This window comes from Epinephelus fuscoguttatus, linkage group LG5, assembly GCF_011397635.1.
Source record: "Epinephelus fuscoguttatus linkage group LG5, E.fuscoguttatus.final_Chr_v1".
Classification (NCBI taxonomy): Eukaryota; Metazoa; Chordata; class Actinopteri; order Perciformes; family Serranidae; genus Epinephelus; species Epinephelus fuscoguttatus.
In genome coordinates this window covers 17054971-17079824 of record NC_064756.1, presented here as the reverse complement: position 1 = coordinate 17079824, position 24854 = coordinate 17054971, and the positions used below count along the sequence as shown (strand labels likewise).

The 24854-nt window shown below is 41.9% G+C and overlaps 2 protein-coding genes and 1 non-coding gene across 3 annotated transcripts in view; 1 reads left to right on the top strand and 2 right to left on the bottom strand.

The window, feature by feature from the left end:
- Window positions 1-4639: 4639 nt before the first annotated feature.
- tyr (tyrosinase) lies at window positions 4640-9232 on the top strand. The gene is made up of 5 exons (XM_049576446.1): window positions 4640-5467; window positions 5991-6207; window positions 7922-8069; window positions 8254-8435; window positions 8531-9232. Exons 1-5 carry the CDS (start codon window positions 4640-4642, stop codon window positions 8776-8778), a joined length of 1623 nt encoding a protein of 540 aa, XP_049432403.1. The 3' UTR covers window positions 8779-9232.
- Window positions 9233-9823: 591 nt separating this feature from the next.
- The window catches only part of LOC125889452 (NADPH oxidase 4), a 33030-nt gene continuing 17999 nt past the window's right edge, over window positions 9824-24854 (bottom strand). The window contains exons 10-18 of the mRNA XM_049577481.1: window positions 23793-23957; window positions 23546-23608; window positions 22775-22835; window positions 19650-19731; window positions 17562-17681; window positions 17342-17450; window positions 15227-15295; window positions 12316-12416; window positions 9824-12228 (exon numbers count right to left, since the gene is read on the bottom strand). Of these exons, the coding sequence (XP_049433438.1) occupies window positions 12108-12228; window positions 12316-12416; window positions 15227-15295; window positions 17342-17450; window positions 17562-17681; window positions 19650-19731; window positions 22775-22835; window positions 23546-23608; window positions 23793-23957 (891 nt within the window). The 3' untranslated portion in view covers window positions 9824-12107. The remainder of the gene's footprint in view (window positions 12229-12315; window positions 12417-15226; window positions 15296-17341; window positions 17451-17561; window positions 17682-19649; window positions 19732-22774; window positions 22836-23545; window positions 23609-23792; window positions 23958-24854) is intronic.
- On the bottom strand, window positions 14444-14515 carry trnad-guc (transfer RNA aspartic acid (anticodon GUC)). The gene has a single exon. It is a non-coding gene; the product is annotated as a tRNA-Asp (tRNA).

Genomic DNA, 24854 nt, shown 5'->3' with positions numbered 1-24854 from the left:
CACCAGCTGGTCAGATCATCAGTGTTCTCCCTTCTCTCCTGTCTCATTACAACTGATGAGCAGGAAACAAACTGCGTGCTGCGACAGGCAGTCACCCTGTGGTGCGCCTCTGTTCCAGGCAACAAAGGGGTCATGCTGCCCTCTTGTGTCTGGTTGGGACAAAAGAAGAAGAGATTTATGAGAAATCTTTACTTGATGTCACGTGGTTGTTGAAATATTTAGGAGTTACTGGGGTGAACTGCTGTAACTTGAGAGCTTTAAAGCAGGTGAAATTCTCAGTGAGTTCAAAGAAAAACTTCTCTCTTTTACACACACACACACACACACACACACACACACACACACACACACAGTCTGCCTCTCTCTCTCAGAGCAGCCCTGCAGACAGGTTTATCCTGTGATGGTCATTCCTGTGCACTCCACTGCGTTCCTGCAGCGGGATAAGCTGCACCCCGTGCCAGGCTACGGCAGCATGTGACCGGCTTGTGATCCTGAGTTTTGCGCAGATGACTTTCTGCCCCGGGCCCGACTGTATTAGTCTGCCTACCAGAGGAGACAAAGCATATGAGGGGGGAAACTCTCTTTCATTCACTCTCTTCCTCGTAGGCTCCACATATTGTACATTCTTGTATTGTGCAGATGATCGTCACGCTGCAACATGTGGTACAGATGATGAGGACACTGTCAAAGAGTCTGTTATATTGTTATAGAATGGGCTACTTGTGATAAAATGTTTCAGGAAGTATTCTGTAACTTTTGTTATTCATTTGTTACACGTATATTAAATATATTTTATGTATATATATATATATATATATATATATAATTTCGTTTTAACCCTGGGGACACACATCAAATTTCCTCCCCCAGGAAATACTTATTTTCCTGCCTGTTGTTGAATTTTTATGCATCAGTTTGTTCATTTTCTGCATCAGTTTATGGTGGAAATGTATTTAATTTAGTGAAAATAAAATTCCTGTTCTACGTTTAGAAGGGCTTGGAGTTTGCATTTTCTTCCTGTGTACTTCGGCTTCCTCCCACAGTCCAAAGACATGCAGATTAGGTAAATTGGCGACTCTAAATTGGCCGTAGGTGTGAACGTGAGTGAGACTGATTGTCTATCTCTATGTGTACTTTAACGTCGGCATAATACACACCTAGTTGCCATTTAACAGCGCTTGGCAGCGTCATGGGAAACGTGGGGGGACAAGGACATGAAGTAAAGGAGGTGAATGTCCAACTGGGGCAGGTGCGAGGAGTGCTGGATGGGTCCAGCAAACATCGACTTTCTCTAAAGAGAGTTGTGTTTGTGTCCTGTAAGATTCTAAAGCCAAACCCTGTTCTTTTTTCCTAAACCCAACCACATGCTTTTGTTGACTAAACCTAACTGTGTGTTTGTTGTTGAAGGGGGAAAAAAAGTCAATTTGCAGTGTTGTACCCATGTAGTGTGTTAATTTTGAAAGCTTGTAAGCAGTTCAGAGGAGGACCCAAATGCAGACCAACTGACAGTCTGAAGTCCCTTTTATATGACAACGATTTCAACTGAAAACGGTAATCTTTAGTTGGGTTTTGGCTGATCGTATACACGACAGCGGCATTTTGGGTGCCTGAAAATGCAACGTTAGAAACGGGTTCCGAGTACAATTTTCTGGAAATAGCACCGTCTCCGTTGTCATGTAAACTTGCAATATGCAGTTCCTCTGAAAACGGAGAATTTTCGCACATGTGCATTAGGCATGTGCGAGAAAGTCGACCATCATAACAATGGCGGACTCCCGAGCTCTGTTTGTGCTGCTCACCCTATTGAATTTATCAACGCTTCTCCAGCAAAGTGTAGATTTACTGTAGCAACTTCATCTTATTATGGAGTTTCATTGCGAAGTCACACCACCAACTTCTGGCCTGGCATGTATACTGCAGCGTTTTTGGTCATTTTTGCGGATCTGTGTGCACAGCAGTTGTTATCAAAACGTTGTTGTCTGAACGCAGAACTTTTTTCAAAACAAAAATGAGAAACGATTCCATTTTCAGCGGATCGTTTTCGCGTAAACATGGCCTAAGTTTCTAACAAAAAGCAAGCTTTAATGTAGCGTTGTAATGTTGAAAATATCCAGTACAGGCAGGCAACTCAAAGTTCAAACAAAAGCAGAACAAAAACCAAGCTGAAAACCAACCGAAAACACAAGATGAACAGGGATGAGCACAGGAAGACCGCAGGGGTGAATGCAGTAACGACCATGGACAAACTGACAAAGGGAAACACACAAGTATATATATATATATGTACAGAAAACTAATCACAAGAACGAGACACAGCTGGAGCAGGTGGACACGGGCAAAACGAGGTAAATTGAGATTGGCTAACAACAAGACAAGGCTAATACAGAACAGGTGTGAAGGGAAGACTCTTGGAACAGGGAGGGACAAATGAGACAGGTGTGACAGGAAACAGGTGAAAAAACACACAAAGACAGGAAGTAAAACCAGATACAACACATGAGGAGAGAAACTACAAAATAAAACAGGAAGCAGATTAAACATGAATGATAACATGAAACAAGGAACACAAACAGAAAACTCCGAAACAAACTTCACAGGATAAAAGAATATAAACAAGAACCCAGGGTCATGACAGACAGTATGTAAAAGTTAAATTTCCTGTGAAAACAGAAATACATTTTGAAAGAAGACAATGCATGTAACAGGCAGAACTTGACACGTGTCCCAGAACGTCAACAACTAACGCACCCAGGGTACATTGCATGTAATATGTGGACGTGGTAAGTCAATATGTGATGTGGTCTGAGGGAGAATGTGTTGATCAGCCCTGTGATAGTCTGGCGACCTTTCCACAGTGTACCCCGCCTCTCACCCAGTGTCAGCTGGGATAGGCTTCAGCACCCCCAGGTTCACATGTTCACATGTCCCATGACATGCCCCCTGCGCCGCCCCTGAAATCTACGCCTATGTACATTATTGCCATCGTAATCAGTGTTGGGAAGATTACTTTGGAAATGTAACAGATTAAAAATGACTGTTTACCCAGTAAAAATGCCATGAGTGGCAATAAAGCTGAAAATGTTCAGATCTAGACTATGCCAAAAGAAGACATTCCTGCATGATGAAAAAGATGCAAAGCAACAGAATGTGTGTTTTGTTCTACATACACCAGTTACATGTAACTAGCTACATCCCAACATTGCCCACGATCAATGTGCTTTACAGTTACTAAGTACTTGTACTTTATTACTAAATGTTATACATGAGTAGTTTCATGTTTTGTACTTGTATTTTCCTGTCAATACCTAACTTGTATTTTCACACTGTGCCATTGCTACTTAAGCAAAAGTACTTGTTGGACCTGTGATTATCACCATATTCTAAAAATTATTAAATAAACTGATACTAATGTTGACACAGTTTGCATAATACCTTGGCAGCCTTGAAAAAGATCTGCGATTGTCTACTATGTGTTTGTGTGTGTTTACCAACACAGATGCACAGAGGAAACAATAGCCTGTATGCTGTGAACAAGGGCAGCGGCACCTGGAAGAAGCAAAACAATTGCTGCAATTTCCACCAGGAAAAAATCTCTTCTCACTCACACATTACTTGAAGGTCAAAAGTGATGAGCAGCAACATTCATCAAAAAAGAAAAAAAAAAAAAGCACTCAGAGGTTTACTTTTTCCTCTAAAGTGTGGAAATTAAAGGTTGGAACTTTCTCCTCAACACTGCAAAACACCAGTGACATTAAATGTTTGTTTGATGGAGCGGTCTGCATGACATGACCTCCAGACCTCAAGGTCACTGTGGCACAAGACCTGATTCTCATTAATATACTGTGTATCATCCATTTCTTAGCTTTTGTTTCTTGTATCTCACTTTTTCTGTTCCAACTGCATGTCTACTTCACACTCAATCATGCATAAATTCCGGGCCCGCCTTTGCCAGGGGTAGGGGGCTGTGCACAAGACACACACTCAGACACACACACACACACACACACACACACACACACACACACCACATTTTTTTCTGCCTGAGGTATATTGGAGCAGAGGTCGGCTGGTCTCAAGACAAAATGTAAGAGGAATCAGGAATATTATCCTGAGCATGTGATGGTATGTGAGTACACGTGCTTGTGTGTGTGTGTGTGCGCCTCGACGAGTGTGTGACATCACAGTAAGATCACAGACTTTGTCGGAGGGCGGCCCCTAAAACGGCTCAATGAGTAGGGAGAGAACAGGAGGCTGTTGGCTGGGTGCAAGAGAGAGGTGGAAGGAGGCTTGTTGGAGGGTTAGATGGTAGCAAGAAGTAGAGTAGCAAATTTCAAAAAGCAGCAAGCTACAATTTTCTAAAGACAGTAATTGGTTGATTGCAGGCACCTGAAAAGTTTGTATTTTTACTCTTTAAGTCTACAAGTCTTGTCTAGATCAAATTCGGCTGAATCCTCTCTTTATCTATCGTATACTTATCGTTGAAGAAAGTCTCCAGCAGTCAATCTGCTCCTCTGTGCAGCTTTTGGGTAACGTTTTCTGCTGCAGTCTGTGAGGGCGTCAGGTGCCATTGAGTCCATCTTTTCAGCAGGAGCTCACATTCCCACTTTGGTTCAAACTGGAGCTGTTCTGACTTTTCATCATGAAGAGCTTGTGTGTATCTGTAGTTCTGCTGCAGTTCATCGGGACTTGTTTATGCCAATTCCCTCGCCCATGTGCCAACTCAGAGGGACTACGGACCAAAGAGTGTTGCCCGGTATGGGATGGTGACGGCTCAGCATGCGGCGCCCTGTCAGGGCGTGGTTTTTGCACTGAAGTGGAGGTCTCAGATGAGCCCCATGGGCCCCAGTACCCACACAGTGGAATTGATGACAGAGAGCGCTGGCCTTTAGCTTTCTTTAACCGGACGTGTCGCTGTGCTGGTAACTATGGAGGTTTTAACTGTGGCGAATGCAGGTTTGGTTACTGGGGTTCAAACTGTGCTGAATACAGGGAGTCAGTGCGCAGGAACATCCTGACCTTGTCACCTGCTGAGCAACAGAAGTTTATCTCTTATCTGAACCTGGCAAAAAACACCGTCAACCGTGACTATGTGATCTCCACAGTGACAAGAGCAGAGATGGGTGAAAATGGTGAGAACCCCATGTTCTCTGACATCAACACCTATGACCTGTTTGTCTGGATGCACTACTATGTGTCCCGGGATGCCTTTTTGGGAGGGCCAGGGAACGTATGGAGAGACATAGACTTTGCCCACGAATCTGCAGCGTTCCTGCCGTGGCACCGAGTCTACCTGCTTCACTGGGAGAATGAGATAAGGAAGATGACAGGAGATTTTAACTTTACCATTCCATACTGGGACTGGAGGGATGCCCAGTCGTGTCAAGTGTGCACAGATGCTCTGATGGGCGGACGCAGCCCCCTCAATTCTAACCTCATCAGCCCTGCTTCAGTCTTCTCCTCATGGAAGGTAAGAGTATTTGATTGTCTCTCGGTGACTGAGTGTGTGTATCTGTGAGTGAAAACTGTGTGTTTAACTATGTGAAGATCTATGTGCAAATCTTTCTTTTCCATTATTACATTAGGAGATGGAAAGTTCCATTCCCCAAGAAAGAAACAAAGGCTTGTTTTATTTCCATTTCACTCTGCGGGTCTGTTGTTCTAAAGCTGGTTTAGCCTCTTAATCCAAATTAGAGATTTGGTTGGAAACACACATTTTTTTTAAGAATTCATCCTCAAGTGATCCAGCCAACATAAAAGATCAGAGTGAAAATCCTACTTCAGAGGCTTTGTTTCCACATCCCCGAAAATGTATTCAAATCAATCTGACAAAAAATTTGCAGTACTTTGTATCCTGCACTTCATGTTGATGGATAGAGCTTCATGAAGGTCTTAAGACTCTTTAACCAGTAGCTCACTAAATGTGTGTGTGTGTGTGTGTGTGTGTGTGTGTGTGTGTGTGTGTGTGTGTGTGTGTGTGTGTGTGTGTGTAGGTGATCTGCACCCAGCCAGAGGAGTACAACAACCGAGAGGCATTGTGTAACGCCACCGGGGAGGGACCACTCTTGCGCAACCCCGGCAACCATGATCCCAACCGCGTGACGAGACTCCCCACAACAGCTGATGTGGACTTCGCTGTGGGCCTCCCAGAGTACGAGACAGAACCCATGGACCGATTCGCCAATATGAGCTTTAGAAACGTCATAGAGGGTAGGAATGGCAGACACACACACACTCACTATTATTAATGCACTTCAATGCTTAACCATTGGACCTGAACCTAATCCATGGTCCAATCTGTTTAATCTAGTGAATGAGTTTTGGCTTGTTTGGTTCATACAGGGGTAGAAATACAATCATTTGTGTGTTTCTCACTTTCAAAGAGAGAAAGCACAACTACAGACATGCATCTTTAAAATAAAGGTGCTAACTCAAACCATAGGGTTTCTCGGCTTGTCCCAATAGAAGACCTCTTTCTGGTTCCTGCTAGAACCTTTATACCTAGAACCCAACATAAAGGATTATTGATAGAACTCTCTATAAAAGGATTCACCCAGAACCTGTCCACCTTCTAAGGCCCAGATTAGATGGTGCTCCATCCCCACCAAGCCCTCTGTTTCCATCTTCACAACGTGCTGGTGCTGGATGGTGGGTCGCTGAACGGAACCAGTTCCATGCCGGTGGAAAAGGGATACCAGAAGTGCTCTAAAAACAGTAATTGACTACATTTTCCATAGACCTCTCCCCCACTAATCAATTTTAATTTAATCACTTTAATTTAAGAGGTTAGCTTGGGAACAAAGGAACCATTTTTAGAAGCCTTGGGCGTCATGAGGCTCTCAAAGGGCCAGGGATGATTTGGTCCAGTGCAAACCACAACAATCATATCCACAATCACATTTTTAGGAGCCACCTCCTAGATTTCGTGAAATCCCTGCTACTACAGCCTTTACTATTTCAATGGTGCACTAGGGTGTTGAACTGAAATTGGAATACAAAATGTCAAGTACCAGGTATCTGTAAAAATAGATTTCAGCAGACAGTGTGGTACTGGTATAAAATGGTTGTTAAGATAGTAACTGTGGCAGAACTCACGTAAAATAAACTGATTAAAGGGATTTCAGATACAACTACATTTAAAAATGGCATTTGAAACATGGACAAACTTTTGAATATCTGAGGCTGAGGATCTTTTAACACCCATCCTGTCAACAATCCTTGGAGAACTTTCTCTTACAGAAACATTTCTTTGGATACAAAGGGTTATTATGCTTAGTGCCTCATGTGTTTGTAATTTTTTGTAGTAACTGCTTAATGTTAGATGGCAGATAGAGTAGCCGTCGGGGGCAGGCCTTCCTGTCTCTCCCTGCTTCACCTTATCTGATGCTGATTTTAGTACGTGTGCAACCACGGCCCTATCAGTTTTTCCTCACTGACTCTCCTGGCATGCCGAAAAAAAAAGAGTACGATACAGAAATGTGTTTAGTTGTCATTGGGGTTAGTTGTAACACTTTTTAAAAAGGTGTTGCAACCATCCCTACCCCTGTCAGCCAGTGGTTAGCGAGCTGTAGCAGCATGGTGGTTTGAAATGAGCAAAGATGAAATGCCCTGCATTTTACAATGGAGACCACCCTCTCATTCTGTAGAAGTTACATAATTATAATTGCAACAGTACCAGTAATAATCAAAATATATACTTGGTCCAAAAATACTTAAATGCCTCAAAATCACTGTTTTCACTGTAAAATTTGCACACTTACTCACACAGCTATGAAAATTCAGGAATAAGGTGATCTTTCGACAAATGTATTACCTGACTCCTAGGTCATCCCTTCTTGGTGAAAGTGGAGCTGTTACAACCATCCTCTTGTTATAACCATATCCAGTCTCCCCTTCATGTTCTCACTTTCCTCCCCACCTGCAGGTTTCGCCAATCCATCGACAGGCATGGCAGTGCAAGGCCAGAGCACCATGCACAACGCCTTGCATCTCTTCATGAACGGCTCCATGTCCTCAGTGCAGGGCTCAGCCAACGACCCCATATTCCTGCTGCACCATGCTTTCATTGACAGGTACAATGATGCACACAACTCATTTACTAATGACACAGAAAAGAGAGTGCACACTACAAAGTCACTTATTCATGTGGTCGATTGCAGTGAATAACCACATTTGTTGAACATGATGAAGAAACTGTTTTTCCTCTTTTATCCTTCACTCCTGTTTACCTTTTTGTTCCTTCCTTCTCTTCTCCAGCATCTTCGAGCGCTGGCTCAGAGCCCACCAGCCTCTCCGGACCAACTACCCACGTGCCAACGCCCCCATTGGCCACAATGACGGTTACTACATGGTGCCCTTCCTGCCTCTCTACAGAAACGGAGACTACTTCCTGTCCAGCAAGGCTATGGGATTTGAGTATGCCTACCTGTTGGACCCTGGTTAGTACAATAACAACAAACAAGTCCATTAAGCGTGTGTTTCTACAACTTTTCCTTAGTGTCAAACTGTCTCGCACTGTGTATCTCCACTACAGGCCAAAGGTTTGTTCAGGAGTTCCTGACGCCCTACCTCCAGCAGGCCCAGGAGATCTGGCCGTGGCTCCTGGGAGCCGGGATCCTCGGGGCGCTGATCGCTGCAATCATCGCTGCACTGCTTATTGTTGCAAGAAGGAAGTGGAGGCGTAACCAGAGGAGAAAGAGGGCGTCAAGCTATGGAGAGAGACAGCCATTACTGCACAGCAGCTCAGAGGAAGGTTCATCTTCATATCAGACGACTCTGTAACACACACAGACACTGTACAAACAGCTGTATATTTTCATGAAACAAATTAATGAATCCTGGAACAAAACCTACATTTGTAATTGATTTCCCAGAATAAATCTATTTAAATTTCAAAAAGGTATCTAGCAGAGAGTTCTGTGTTGTCTTTGCCTCTGAGATATTCACTGCCAAGACTTTTGCACCTCAATACACTTGAGGTGGGAATGGAGAAAGCACTTAAAAATGTCAGCAACATGTCTTTACAGAAGCACTGTCAAGGGTTTAAAACAACTTTTAAATATTTTTTTATTCTTTAGGTTTGCGAGTTTTTCCAAATGTTTTCCATAGTTCAAAATTTTGTGGGTAGTGACAGTAGATATCTCAGAAAAAAAATGTTGTAGCTTCTAATCAGTAGAAGTGAATGGGAAATCTATTTTGGGATTTAGGTGAACTGACCCTTTACTGTGTGAGACAATTTGAATGGAGATTATAGATAAGGAGCAGGAACGCAACATCTGGAAGACACACAAAGCCATCAAGTGTTCATTAATACAATGCAACACGTCAGAGTACAAATTAAAATTTAAAGATTTATACAGTACACCTCAGTCTATTCTTGTATTTGAACTGTGACTTGTGTCAGGTGATTATTTACACAAACTACTCAGCAGTCAACGACAGCATCTGTGTTTGGATCAGCAAAAAATGTAAAGTGATGTGGCTATTCTTTCCCCCATGGCAACTTATTTTTTTTTACTTACCTTGCTGCCTTGAAACACAGATGCATATTACATAATTTATTATTTTAATGTATGGCACTCTAACTGTGATTCTGTTTACAATAAACATACTGGACTGACTATAGCTTCAGAAAAAGTTAGACGTTAAGGAAGAATTTTTGATCCTCAAAATCGAGGCCAGGTCTGCTGCACTGTAGCTTTAGTGACTGCTCAGGTTGCAAGATCACATTTTTTGCCTTCTCATACTGAATAAATCAGTGTTAGAACTAAATTAAAGTCCTTTCTCCCAAATTACCTCTCTCCCTTCATTAATTAAAAATGCACTATCTAAGAATTTTTCTTGTGACTGAGATCCAGTCTACTTTTCTCTATGTAATTTGAACATCAAGACTCCTCAGAAAAAGCTTTCATGTACCTCTCTTAATGTGTATACAAAGATGTGGATTTTGGGGGGGACGCAGGGAACACCTCCCCTCAAAATTTAGAACAACCCCCAATAAAAACATGGCAGTAGCTGAGGACTTTTTATTTTGACTAAATTAAAGACATTTCCACCACAAACCGGTGCAGAAAAGGCAAAAATTGACGCACATAAAAATTCACCACAATGCAGGAAACTAAATGTTTGACACTAAAATTCCTGGGGGAGGATGCCTTGTCTGTGTAGATCAGAATGGCCGACCATTCACTGATTTTAAACGGTTCATATATCAGTGTCTTTCAGTGCGAAACAGTTGTACAGAAGTAAAATCACTTACCAAATCTCCAGCACACTCTATTGTGTGTTAGCACTGGTGCTAAAGGATGACAGTATGATGACTGTGATGTGTATCATGACAACAAAGATGAATCATGAGTTTGTACATGCTGCATTAAAAACAAACTAAATCCCATTTTCAGTGTGATTTTTTTTTAATCTGTCGGTTAAATAGGAATGTTGATTAAAAACACGTTACCTAAGATGATCACATCTTTTAAAGGAAATCTGAATGTGTAGAGAGAGTTAGCAGATAACAGGACAAAGTGTTAATGTTGCTAAACAGTCAAACTGCTGTTTGACAGTATAATATTGTTTCTTAAGTATTTGCTTGTGCCTATGAATTATATATGTGTTATATATACTATATATATGTATATTTAAATCGTGCCAGGATTAGAAAAAGTAAATATTTTCCCACTTATTATGTGCAGGTAATCAAAACATAATAAATAAAAAAATCTCTTTTATTTCAGACATTGCCTTGTTCTTATAAAAAGAGGACAATCCTGATAATAGACAAACACCTTAACATTTAAATATATTTAAATTATAAATGCTAAATAAATGGTTGCTAATCACAACGTGAGAGAAAACTGTTCTTTCAGTCACAAAATCAGAAATATCAAGATGTTGATTCTTTGCAGAAACCTGGTGTTTCCAGTTTTGGCATTAAAAAAGCAGACTCTAAAACCTGACAAAATATAGTGTTAAACTTGCAAATGATTTGTTAGAAATGCTTTCATTCATTTCTTTTATCAGTAACTTGACTTTCAGGAGATATGTAAAACACAATGACACCTAATTTGTTGAGAAATTGCCAAAGCCCTGCAGAAGTTTTTTCACATAAAATAACTTTAAAACATATAAATAAATTGGAAAAAATCTAACTAAGCATACTGGCTTGAGGTGTTGTGTAGGTTTGCTTAGTGTAAAGACAGATCTTTGATAAGCATACATGAACAGACAGTTAACCAACAAATAAAAACTGAACCTAGAGTTTTCATTTAGGTTCCATTTAGGATGACAGGAAATCACTGCGGATCTCATGATTGACAGTCTCACAGACAACTCAAATACTTTGAGACTGTTTCCAGCTCAGACACAGGAAGTGTTTGGTCTCTGACGAGGGACTCAAAACTAACATTTCCCTTCAGGCTGTCTACAAATCCTGCTTCCAAACTTTTTGGTCTGTAGAGTGTGTTGGCTGCCAGGTTGATGTCAAGTAAAGGTTATGTAAAGTCATTAAACTGACACTAAACTAGTTCTTGGTTACAACAGTTGATTTGCCCATGTGGTCCCAATTCATGGTTGTATACAGTAGGATAACAGTTTCTTAAATGTGATGTTTCAGCCCTGATCCACTGAAAAATGAATTCCTTCTTGTGTAATATCATTATCTTGCTGTGTTTGTGGTCGTTGAATTGCAGGCTGTGTAAGCAAATTTTCTTCCTCACAATGGCAACCAGCATGAGAAACGATTTTACTTCACAGTAAGGATGTGTTAGGTAAAAGATGAAAACAAACAGCAACTTTAGAAACTCAGAGCACCATAAGACGAAAATCCGAGCAGTGGGCTGGTCCCTTCAGTTTCACAGATGTTGGCTGGGTAAGATGTTGAAGCTTTTAGAGCCGTCAGTTGGGGGTCAGGCTGGTCTAGAGAGAGAAACAGGCCTCATCTGCATGTTATGGTCTTGTCCTGCTGGGCCTTTTGTGAGCATGGGCGGGGATGCACATGAAATAATAATAATAGTCTGTGAATACTCAAGTTCTTTTGGCACGTTTCATATATATCAAATGGCAAAGTTGCTGTGAGGTTGACCTCAAACTTTGGAACCGGCTCTAATGTTGGATCAGCTGAAGGACTCCTTGTTGAATTCAAATGTTGTTCCAGAGTATCGGGCTGAGTTACACAGTCTGTGGAGAGTCCTGGAGATGCCCTTTGGTCCACAGCAGAAAACACCGACTCGCTTGCTGAAACCACAGTGAGAGAGGAAAGACTTAACAAATGTAATAACACTGGAGTCATACTCCATCCCTGGACATTCCCACTCTACTCACTGCTTATTGGTCCTCCCGATCTCATCAAACAGTAACTTCCACCTGGGGCGACCGACCAGCAGCCTGGAGGTGAGTGGGCGATACCTCTCCTCAGACATACTCTGAAAAATGAGAACAACACAACAAAGCTGCAATAACTGATTTGTTTTGGCCATTTCAGAGCAGCAGAAACAAGCGACACTCATATTATCTTATTTAATTGTTCTGGGCAATAACACTAAACCAATGTCCAATTCATCAGGCGTCTTTGAGTGCGGTGACCCATTCATTTTCACATGTGCTCACCTTCACACAGTTAAAACATTGTCTGCCCATAATTTATTTTAGGCTGGTTTCCACAGTCAGTCACAGGTTAGTGTCCATTCAGTAGTTCAGTGTCCAAGTTTCCATTCATCAATTCCAGTTTCAACACGCCACAAACTCTTCATGCTGCTTCACTTAACACAGTAAAACTCTTTGCTTACCCCGTCACACACCTGCTGCTCATCACCTGCACCTCACCTGCATTTTCCCTGCTCTAGTGCGCCACCTCATGTACAACCAACAAAACTGCATCAAGGGTTGGCTTTTACTTTCAGATTAAAAACAGTAACCGACAACCCTGCAGAGTATACCTTTAACCTATGTGGCTAACTTGTTAGCAAATGAGCTCTGCATCTACAGTTTAAAAGATCCAACTCTGATATGACAACAGTTCCTCCACCTCTCTCGCTTCCCCCCCACTAACCTACAAACTGTAGCAGCCTGTGCTCTCTAGTTTAAGGGCCATTAGATGTTATCTGTAGTGCAAACAGCTGCGGGCAGTTATCAGCAAAGAAAAGCAAATTCTGGGACTGACGAGGTGGGATTAAGTAAAAGATAATGAGCTGCATGGGTTGTTTGTGTACCAGCAGGTTGAGCTGCTGATCTATCGAACCTTGTCAGTTTAAATTTGAGCTGTTTCAGATCAAAGGCTTTTCAGTTTGCCTTGAAGATCCATCAGCCACCAGGTAAAGTACACTGATCTGAGCCTCTTAATTTGCACTACTTTATATCCTTATATCTAGAATCTCTTTTTGTTTCTAATTGTGTGATTTTGTTATTAAATTATTATTGGGGTTTTTTTTAAATATATATATATATTTAAATAATAATGAATACTCTTGCAAATGTTGCTTACTTGACATTAACTTCCTGCATGTGCACGTGATTATTTTATATATTGTGCAGGCCGGAGAAGATGTGTTAAAGCAGAAGTTCCCAACTGGTGGGTCGCGGTCCAAAAGTGGGTCACAGGTCCATTCTGAATGGACCGCAAGTGACTCAGGAATGTGTCAAGCGTGTAAAAAAAACACTTCATTTGGAAGACAGTAAATCTCCGGCATAGAGCTTTTATTTTGAAGTGTTGTTTCCTGCTGTATAATGAGTGAATAACGGACAGCTGCGTAACAGAGACAGCAAACTAGCTTGAAGACATAGCCAAATGCAAGCATGACGCTGAATATATTAAAATGTGTGGACCTTGAACTAATGACTGAAGAGAAACCTGGACCACTTTGGCACCACTGTGTTAAAGGACACAGGACGGTGTTGACAATGTCGTTTTGCTCTCCATTAATAGGCAACCAGGTTTATATTTAAAGCAGATTGTATTATTCATCTACAATATAACAGAAACAAATGATGAACATACAACCCTTGAACTTTTTAGCCTGCTGGTTCAGTATGTGTTAAGAGACTGAAAAACCAAGACACTAAATCTCAAGGCATTTCCAAAGGACATGGGTGTGAGACACAGGTCAGGAAAAGTGTCCTGCATCGATCCTTTCTCACAGAGCAGCTCTGATACAGGTCAGGATCTGTCTGTAGAGGGGTAAGGCAACACCGACTAGTGTTCTCTGATTTTCTTCCTCTACCAGGGCTCATCAGAGATCAATACAGCTAAGCGTTTGAGCATAGCATGAGCGGGAAAACTACCAAATCAGGAGCATGAAACAAAAACCTGGACAAAACCTCCCTGTGGAGTGTTTCACATAGTTCTCCCGCATTAGTCGTGCTTCCTGTGACACGCCTCCGAGTCATGACAGACCGGTTTTACGGCTTCTTGTGAGCTCAGTCATGGTGCAGCTTGCATTTAGAAAAGTGTACTCTCCCCGTCGGGGAATCGAACCCCGGTCTCCCGCGTGACAGGCGGGGATACTCACCACTATACTAACGAGGAGTTGTTCTCCAAAAGTCACATGATCACATAAATAGGAAATGAGCAGCACGACAGTAGAACTTGTTGAAAGCCGAATCCAAAAACCTGTGTTGGTTTTTCGATTTGATCCACACATATGTCTAACATGTTCAAAAGATCATTAAAGGTTTGGCTTGATTTCAACACCTTGAATCAATAATTACATAACACTAAAGGAAATATCAGCAGCTTTTTGAAGTACGATCGAAAACATGCTTAAAACAATTGACAAAATCAGTGATATTGTTATTCTATGTATTGTTTTATTGCTGCATGTAGCCTTTTGGTTATTACATAAACTGAGATGAGTAAGCATTTTTGTCAACATGAGGTCCATTCATGGTCTTCAATGGATGTTTGCCACAGAAAGAAAAGGTGAAGAGAGTTTAGGTTTGAAACAAGTGGATTGCTTCAGAAGGGCTCACGCTGAAACAGTGTGACACAATAAATACCGTGTAGTTCAGAGAGAGATCAAACAGCAACAGACAAACAGTGAACTCAAGACGTGAATGTGCTGTAGCTTCTCTCTGTCATATGCTGCCCTCTAGTGACTTAGGTGTGTAACAACTTCCAAACAATGGATCAGTGAGGAGATAAATGAGTGAGCAGACATAAAAAGCTAGACCGTGTGTGTGTGTGTGTGTGTGTGTGTGTGTGTGTGTGTGTGTGTGTGTGTGTGTGTGTCACATCTACCTGCAGGTTGTCTGTCTGACTGACGTACAGTCTCAGATTGAAGTAGTCTGGTCTGTTTTCCTGCCAAAGCTAGACGACAAACACAGACATGGACATCTCAGGATTTCACTGGTGCTGCATGTATCTGGTTTAATTCAACAAAGTCACATTTAGGATAAAGTGCAACATTTATTCCTTTGTGGGTCTGGATACCAAACTCAGAACTTTTTAGGGTACCAAATTACATCGGTACGACTGAGCATCTATTCACGTAAAATCAATCAGTGCCAAATTTTGGTACCTAAGAGCCAGTGGCGGCTGCTGGTCTTTCAAGCAGGGGAAGCTCACTTTAAGTTTACATCATAAAATTTGTCATAATATAGCGAGGCAGTAACTTATAAAAGGAACATTTAATTGAAACCATTTTTCAACCACACTCATGCCATAGAACTGCAGCAAAACACACCTCAAAGATTTTCAGATGGGTCTAACGGTGAAAAAGAGCTATATGGCTTATGGAAATAAGGAACTCCGGACAGCACTCTGTCAGAAGACTCCACTCGCAGATATCCGCATGGGACTGAGCTTGAAATGTGAAGCGCTGTCAGTCACAAAGGGGTTCAGTCTTTTAGACAATTCCTTCAATCATCATGCATACACCGAGCGTCCTCTCCCGCCTACTGCTCCTTGAGGTCCCAGGGAAGCTGAGCCTCCCTGGAAGTGACGATTTTGTCGCATTTATCCAACGACCATCTCGCTTTGCTGCATGAAAAAAAACCTGCTCAGCGCTGTCTCATAGGAATGCTTGGAGGCTCCGTGTCCACCGTGCTGACACGAGAATGTATGACAGGGAGGTCGTGTTTGAAAACTGGTGATAAACAGCTGACGTTTTAACATCACAGTCATGATGTGAAACGCATCCTAGCGCATGCATGCAATGTAAATTCTTATTTAAATGTAAATTCAATAGTGCATATTTGACCATTCCTTCTATGAAATTTTAAGGGAAGTTCAGCCTCCCTTGTTGTCTCAGAGCAATCGCCCCTGCTAAGAGCACACCTGGGTGAGAACACTGGGTTCAGAAAGGAGGCAGAAGCACTGTGAAGTGCCTGGCAGCTGGGAAGCCTGCCACGGAGCTCCTTCGGCTTCCCAGCAAGTCGAAAATTATCTGGTCTATTTTCTATTTTATTCAAAAATAAACTAGTGTCACTGCTATTTGCTATTGTGTTAAATTATGTAGTTTTTCCATATATTTATCTGTTGTGTCCAAACAGAAAGCAAGAGAGACAGACAGAGATGGTCTTTGTGTGATGAGAAAAGAGAAGAGGAGTAGAGTAGCTTGTTGACTGCAGCTTGTTCAAAAATCACACTTTTGGTGCCTGCAAAATTAGTGAAGCACAAAACAAGGTACCACTGGGTACTGATACTAGTTCAAACGTGAAGCCCATCTTAGACTTCCTTGAAATGGGAGAGGTAATATCACTTACAGCCACAAGATGGCGGTAAATACAATAAATACAATTAATGCTCTGCTGACTGTTTCAGTAGGCCTGTGGAGAAGTTTCCAAAAAAAGTTGCAAAAAACAAATCATTGACAAGAAAAATGAAGTCTGAGTTGTACAGAGGGTGATACATGACCTAATGAGTGCTTTTATTTAATCATACCAAATTTCTGCACCATCTTTGTTTGACTGTAATCAGACTTTAAAAACCCAGGTCCCTCAGTAACAACTCCCCTGTTGATCGGCACTCTTTTGCACTTAGCCTCTGACCTTCCACTTCCCCTTAAAACCCAGAAAAAGTTCACTGACCTGACTGAGCACAAACACACACAGGAATGGAAAGTTGCTAGCCACAGTAGCCTGTGGCAAGGTGAAGATCTTTGCCGGTAAAATGGCTTAAGTTATGGTAAAAGCAGGGGATGCACAGACATGTTTAGGGGCAGTGGCTCCATTCAAAGTTGCAAAAAAGTTCTTTCAGAAAGTGAATCTTCTGACCCAATGCTGACATTCAAGCACTGAAAAGCACTGGATGCTGGTCAAACAATTATCAAACTCTGATTTTGGACCACAGTTAAGTCCCACATGTTTTAATTAATATAACATGTAGACTATAGCACACAGACTGTGTCCTGACCTTGTGATGAAGTGCACACAGCAGCTCAGCAAACCAGTAGAAGGACTGGAGTTCCCTGCAGACCCACACAAAGTACAACCTCTGCAACCTGAAACCCGTCCAGCCGTCACTGGTATACAGCAGGGAGGAAGGGAGAAAGGAAAAAAAACATGCTAATGCTTGCTGAAATTGTTCATCATTTGTCAGTATGTGATGTTCGTTTGTTTTTTTCATAACTCACAGCAGAGCATGCAGCATGCAGGCAAACGGCGTGACTCCTATTCCACCCGCGACACAAACGCTGACGTCGTAGTTAAACACTTCCTCTGATGGACTTCCAAAGGGCCCGTCCACGTAAAGCCTGAACATACAGTGTGGATAAAAGCACAAGAGACAATCAACAAAAGAACTGGACAAATACATACACCTATATTTATACTTTCCCCTCAGGGCCAAACACACACAAAAGTAGATAAACATCCTGCATTTGAAATCCCACCGTCTGGGTGCAGCTAGTCTGATCCCCCAAACACACACACCCATCATCTCTACAACAGCTGCTTAAACACTTGGGTCATCGAAACACACACACAAACACAGATACATCTTTCTCTCACATACACACAGAAACAAAATCACCAAGCACAGTCAAACCCGAACATTTAAAGAAAGTACATCCAGATATGCTCGGACAACACTACACATGAAATTCAAAACTGAGCCCAGTAAATGGTTGGTAATGCTACAGCAGCCTTCACACACCCCAACACCCACCACACAGCCAAGTGAGGCTTGGCTCGGTGTAACTGTCACATAATCACCAGCGCTGCACTCGGAAATACCTCCGATAAACTTTTATTCATGGCCAAAAACATGGTGTAAAAAGTCTATAACATCAGTTTGACAGCTTTGCATTATCACAGAGCCATTTTTTCCACTTTTCATGCAGCTTAGTAAGCAGTTTCTCTCTGTTTCCAGTCTTTGTGCTAAGCTAGGCTAAACATGTGTTTAACCTATTTCCTCACAGAAATGAAACTACTATCAATATTGCAGATATTTCAAACATGTCTGACTGTTGAAAAGAAAAAATAAAGTATTTTAGGGTAGTTATGTGTTGAGTAATACCAGCTGTACTCATTCTACCCACCACTTTATTGGTGACATTTAAAAACTTGACGTCTTAAATAACACTGCTTTCACTGATTGTTTTGTTACATTAAACCTTATATTCAAAGAAATTAAATTATATCAAGCGGCAACCTCCGGGGCTGAAAATGAAGCCAAAAACTGCAGTTCTTCTACTGGCCACTTGATGTTAACATGTTAACAAAGTGCAGGATGAGGGTTACGTTTTGATGATGTGTTATGCATGCGACCCACCGTGGGAGATTAAAAAAGTAGCTAGCAGCAGTTGGCAGCTAACTAAAAGAAGAAGAACAGTGGCCGGAAATGTCCAAAAATTCAGAGAGGAGGATGACATCAGCCACCATATGATAGGGATGGTAAATGATTGTTATTGCCATGTTGTTTAGGAAATGCTGCCAACACAGATGTCACTCTCAAAGCTTATGTTTTACGTCATGCCTGCCACGTCTCTTTTGCTTCTGGGATAATTGTATGCTATCTAAAACCACACACTGGAGCTGCATGATGCTGCCCGTGTTTGGTTCTGTGTAAAAATGCAAAGGTGGCATAAAGAGGGGACTTCCTAGCGGCCATTTTAGCACAATCTCTGAGTCAGATCCACCCCCTGCTCCTCCACAGCTGCGACCTCTTATTCAAATATGGTCACTTCTGGCTTCAAAAAATGAATATGACGACGGCCAAAATGCCGAACCCGATGCTTCAAAACAGGAGTCCACAAACCAGCGGGTGACGCCATGTGGCTATGTCGAATATTTTTATACAGTCTAAGAATTACAATGAATGAATTATTGGATAAATTGAATGTTCATGCACCTTCAAGTGTTACAGGCAGAATTTAATAAACAAAATATGCATGTCCACTAGTTGAACTGCACCAGTAAATGTAAATCAACCCAAACCCTTCAGACCATAAGTGGGCGCTGTTGTGCCCCTCAGCCCATTTAACAGACAGAGGGGAATAGGGGGTTTTGATGGTTTGTTTAGCTCTAGTTTACTGTCACAAAACAAACTCATCTCCCTTTCTATCTCTGCCTATCTGTCTCTCTCTCAGACACAGAGCAGGAAGAGCACAGGGTCAGAGGTCAGGAGGTCGAAACCTCTGACCCTCTGTAATTCTAAACCTTCATGAGAAATCATGTCAGCCACATCACACAAACACACACACACACACACAGAAACATACTTGGGGTATCTCCTCTGTTGCACCATGGGAAGGATCTCCAAGTCTTTCCTCGGTTCAGGAAGTAACAGCTGTGTGAAGCGCTCTGGGGGGAGGAGAGAAGAGGTTTTGCATTTCTCATTATATTAACCACTGATCTAACTCTCTAAGAATGAAAAGTATCGTATAGATTCCCGAGCAAATGTTACTGTGTAAATATTGCCATATTTAGAGGTGTCTATACATTCCAGCTCAATGCTTTACAACCTTTCCTTAACAGCATGTGGTCATGGCAGATTAAGGGGCCAACACAAACAAACCCACTTCCCTTCCTGTGTTCTGAAAGCGTGTGTGCGTGGAAATGTACAGTAGCAAGTGGAAATGAGTGTACATGTTCTCAAATATGTCACAGGCTCCCAAAGGACACAACTTCCTCTAGCAGTTAGTCCCTTTTGAGTCTGCTGCATACAAATTTCAACTGTTCAAATTAAAGTACAAGACAAAGGAAAGTAATTATCATTGACCTTTTCTTTTTTGTAAGTGCATGTAAAGTGTTTGAGTCTTTAACACAAACACAAGCTCTGAAAGTTAAAAACATCCTAAAGAGATCTACTGATTGCCAGCTCTTTGCGTGTAGGACTAAGGGGGATATAGAGGCAGAAATGGAATGTAATACATTAAGTATTTTATCTGTAGTGTATAATCGCCTGAAAATAAGAATCTTATTATTGTAGTTACCTTAGAATGAGCTGTTTATATCTACATAGGGGGCGGGTCCTCATCCACGGTGTCCAACATATTGCACTGCCATGTTTCTACAGTAGCCCAGAATGGGCAAATCAAACACTAGCACTGCACCCGACTCGAATCAGATTTGGCCATTTAATACGAATATTCCATGTTTCTTTTTTTTTTATTCATATAAAGTTTTAAAGTTTGAACAGGGCTCAGCAGGACGTTCAGTGTGACAGCAGCATTCATGTTACATAGTAAACAAGCTAAGCACTAATGAAGGAGCAGAAATGTGCAAAAACATTTTCTGCTGAAACTAGATATCAAATAAAAGCAAGACACTGTGTCGTATGAAGTATCTGTAAACTGTAAATTCACCACTTCTAAGCAGAAGAGAGAAGAAAATGTTATCTCGGAGCCGCAGTAAAGAGTTTCTCCTCCTCTGTGCTGCTGCATCACACACACACAGCTGACTGTACCAAAGAGTAGCATGAAAGTCAGGAGTACTCACTCTGCAGCAAAATCTGGGGACCAAAATGTCACTAGAAGTACACTGCACAGCACACTGACTAGCGAAGAAAATAAAAGCTTGATTTGAAGCAATCTCAGTTAACTGACTGATGATTCAAATCTTCATCTTTCAAGGAGCAGCCCTACTTAACACTGGCTCTAGATAGAGCCATTCGCATCTTTGCATCAGCCACTGTAAGTAGCCCTTCTGCAACGAGCAGTGTGGGAAAAACACATTTTTAACGTGAAACTGCTTTATTTGGTATTTTTCTAGTTTAAATCACGTGAACGTGACTACGGATGTCCCGATCCGATATTTGGATCGGTATCAGTCGCTGATATTAGCAAAAAACATGCAGCGGCATCTGATTGAACTGCATGGAAAAATGCCGATCCGAGAACTCCGATCCAGCACTTACTATCAATCCACCAGGCCAGCATGCAGACGGCAGACACACACGGAGGGTAGGAAGAGTAGCGGTCAACTTAGTTAACTATTTGTTTTTTGCTCTGGTTTTTTGAGAGTGATATTTTTATTTGGTTTGCACTCTTACGGTTTATGGAAAGAGCACTGATGGCATTGTTTTGGGCGCAATTAGTGAAATTGGAGCCATGGATGGACTATTGCTTGTTTAAACAGTTGTACAATATTGTGTGCCTGTGCACCAGGCTGGCACTGACACTACTAAAATAACTGAAAAGCAAAGGCTGCATTGTTTGTTAAATGTCAACAATGTCTTGTGGTGTTAATCTATTTCTTATTTATAGGGGGCCAGAGCACAAGTGTTTGGAGTCTTGCTGCTATTTTAATTTCAATGTTAGACATTTTAAAGATTTCTTGTGTTGATTTATTTTCTATTTATTAAGGGGCCAAAGCTAAACCAGCTATATTTTTTATTTAATGTTAATGTTCAAGTTTAAAATTTGTTTATTTAACCCTTTTAACAATAAACGGGTCAGTTTCTCATACTAACTGTTGTGGATCATTCTAACTAACCTAATTAAGTAGTTGTTCTTGTTAGAGTAATATTGCAGATCAAACCTTTTCTAACACGACTGACAATAAAATAAGTGAATATGTATAATACGCGCTTGATCGGATCAGTATCGGCCAAAACTCAAGGCTGTAACATCAGTATCGGATCGGAAGTGAAAAAGCTGGATCGGGACATCCCTAAACGTGACCTCTGTGGATAAAAAAGAATAAAGGCAAGCACACATTAGTGGGTGCTGGGCTAGTGGCCCATCTCCAGTGAGTAAAACAATGCCGAAGAAACACTAATTTTTAACATGAAACTGCATTATTCAGTGTTTTACCTGTTGTTATCACCTACTCTGTTTGTTTTGCAGAGGAAGAGACCTCTGTGGCTAATACCTCCTGAATAATGAACACTGAAGGAATTATAAACTGGAGAAGTTTCCGCTGGTTGCAATCTGCAATCCTCACCACTAGATGCCACTAAATCCCTCTAAATCTTGCACACTGCTCCTTTAAATGTATATTGTGTGTGCGTGTCTGCACACACATTAGTGTGTCTGCACTAATGGTAAATACATTTTTCCAACCGGACAGTAAAACTGTGGGAACCCTGGAGACACAGCAGGACAGCGTCAGGGAGGGACACTCACTCACATGAAACGGTAGTTTTCCGGACGTGCATCCTCCCCAAAGAGAGGAGACAAAACAAAGTGACCTCCATCCTGTCAACTGTGATAGGGAAGTGAAAATGTGTGCCTGTGTCTATGCTACGTGTTTGTCCTTTTATCTGTGTTTATCTGCATGTGTAAGTCAATGTAAAAAGCCCTCTGTCAGTGTGTGTCTGTGTGTGTGTGTGTGTGTGTGTGTGTGTGTGTGTGTGTGTGTGTGTGTGTGTGTGTGTGTGTGTGTGTGTGGCATGTACACTCACCAGTCCAGTCTCCCACGACTCGAAGATGGATGCCAAAAGTTTCCTTGTTCTCCGTGGGACACTGCAGGGAGTTAAAGAGCAGACAGTGAGTCACAACAAAACACACACACACACACACACACAAGTACGCATACTCTCAGTTGTTGGAAAGCACAAGAAAAAACTAACATGCACGTGCAACTATCACAAAGACATGAATATGCACATACACACACATCCCAATGCACATCAACAGTGCATAGCTACAACTCTTTTCATCAAATTTAACAATGCACACACACACACACACACACACGGACACACACAACACAGCCTTCCTGTTGGCAGACGTTGTAACTAGCCTCAGGGGTCTGTCTGCTCTCTGTCAGTGTGATTCTCTGCCCTCCTCCTCAAAACTCCATAACACACCAGGCATAGGCATGCACATACTGCAGTGTGTGTGTCTCTTTGTGAGTGTGTGTGTGAGTAAGTATAAGTCCATTCCTGTATGCTGACTAAACAGAAAGCTGTTTATTTGTCTTCTGCTTTTGTCTCATGCAATCTGGACTAAATCAGAAAACATCAACAAACAATGCCAAGCAGAATATAAGTGGACGACCCAGCTGTCATTCAAGTGTCATCCAGCAGTGGAGGAGGGCGGGATGTTGGGAGAGACCAAGAACTGCATGTTCCTCGCCAGGGGGAAGAAAGTTTAAGGAACTATAAAAACATATGTGTGTGTGTGTGTTTGCATTGTGTCATGAGTGAGGAATGTGTTGCATAAAGTCTTACCGTCGTGAGCGTGAAGGGATGGTTCTCAAATGAAGAGACACCTGGACAGTTAAGAACAATATACTGAGATGGAGAGGAGATGGGGAGACAGCAGGATGAGGGGAAGAAAGACAGGATTAGAGAATGTGGAGAGAAAACCAAGGTAGAAGCACAGAAGAAAGAATTAGATGAATCTTTTAACTTCAGACACAAACCAGAGTTACAGCGAAAGAATTTATATTGTCCCGTTCACGTCACATCTTCTCACCTGTCCCGGACGAGCCTTGAAGTTCTTCTTCAGCATGCGCAACTCAATGACATTACAGGGGTGCCTGATGACTGTCACTATGGTAACAGGGCTGCTGCTCCGGATGTAGCGGTAGAAACGTTCGGCACAGTAAAGGCAGAGTGGACCGGACACCCAAAGCCACGTCTATAAATACACAGAGACTTTCTACATCATCATGTTAACACTTAATCACCAGCAGTTTGATGTCATATTTGTTGCTCAGTTGGACGATGTCACCCTGTTCAGAGCTCTCCGCAGTTACATAGCTACGGTAACATGACCAATAAAACCTAACTAATTGTAGTTTTCCTTCAAGGCTTTCTTGTCTTCTATATTTGGAAACAAATTAAAAAAAAACTGTGTAGCTCCTTTTTAATTTCTGTCTTGATTGCATTAGTTAAATTAAGTTAAATCATAATCTTATTCAGATGTAACCGCCAGCGATGACTTCGCAGCCATTTTGCTACCAGTTTACGCCCACGTCTGTAGTTCTTAGGTTGCTCATGATTACAGTTTGTGCGATATGACAAGTCTGCAGCATCAGCCCCGACACAGGCAGCGTTGTATCAGCTGGTGTCTGTCAAGGCTTTCTAATTCTCCCAATTTGTTTCATGAAAAACACAGAGAGGCACCAAATCAAACCCAGCCAAAGAGAATACATGCATAAAGAGGCATGTGAAATCTCTGCAGCTTTCCATCACAGTGTGTGGCATTTCTGTTTCTGTCTGTTGCCAGTTACCTGCAGCAGACTAATTGCTAACAACTCCAGTAAACCCTGCAGAGCACATTCGGGTTTAAGGGGGATTTTATGGAACCAGCTCGTTGCTTAACGACCATGTGCAAACACATAATCACACACGCAGGAAGAAAACACACACAAACACAAGCCTTGATGTAGAAAGAGGATGCCTGCCCCTCCCTCACAGCACTACACCTCTAATAAACGCGACCAACTCCCACCAACACCTCCCAAATACTGAACACACACGTCTTACACACCTTCTGCGTCAGACACACACTTGCAGGTACGAACACTTCTTT

Bases quoted from the DNA above. Each gene is read 5' to 3' on its own strand.
- tyr (XM_049576446.1), top strand. From the start codon at position 4,640: ATGAAGAGCTTGTGTGTATCTGTAGTTCTGCTGCAGTTCATCGGGACT. The intron at 8,070-8,253 runs GTACAATGATGC...TCTCTTCTCCAG, and splicing joins CACCATGCTTTCATTGACAG to CATCTTCGAGCGCTGGCTCA. The intron at 8,436-8,530 runs GTTAGTACAATA...TCTCCACTACAG, and splicing joins TGCCTACCTGTTGGACCCTG to GCCAAAGGTTTGTTCAGGAG.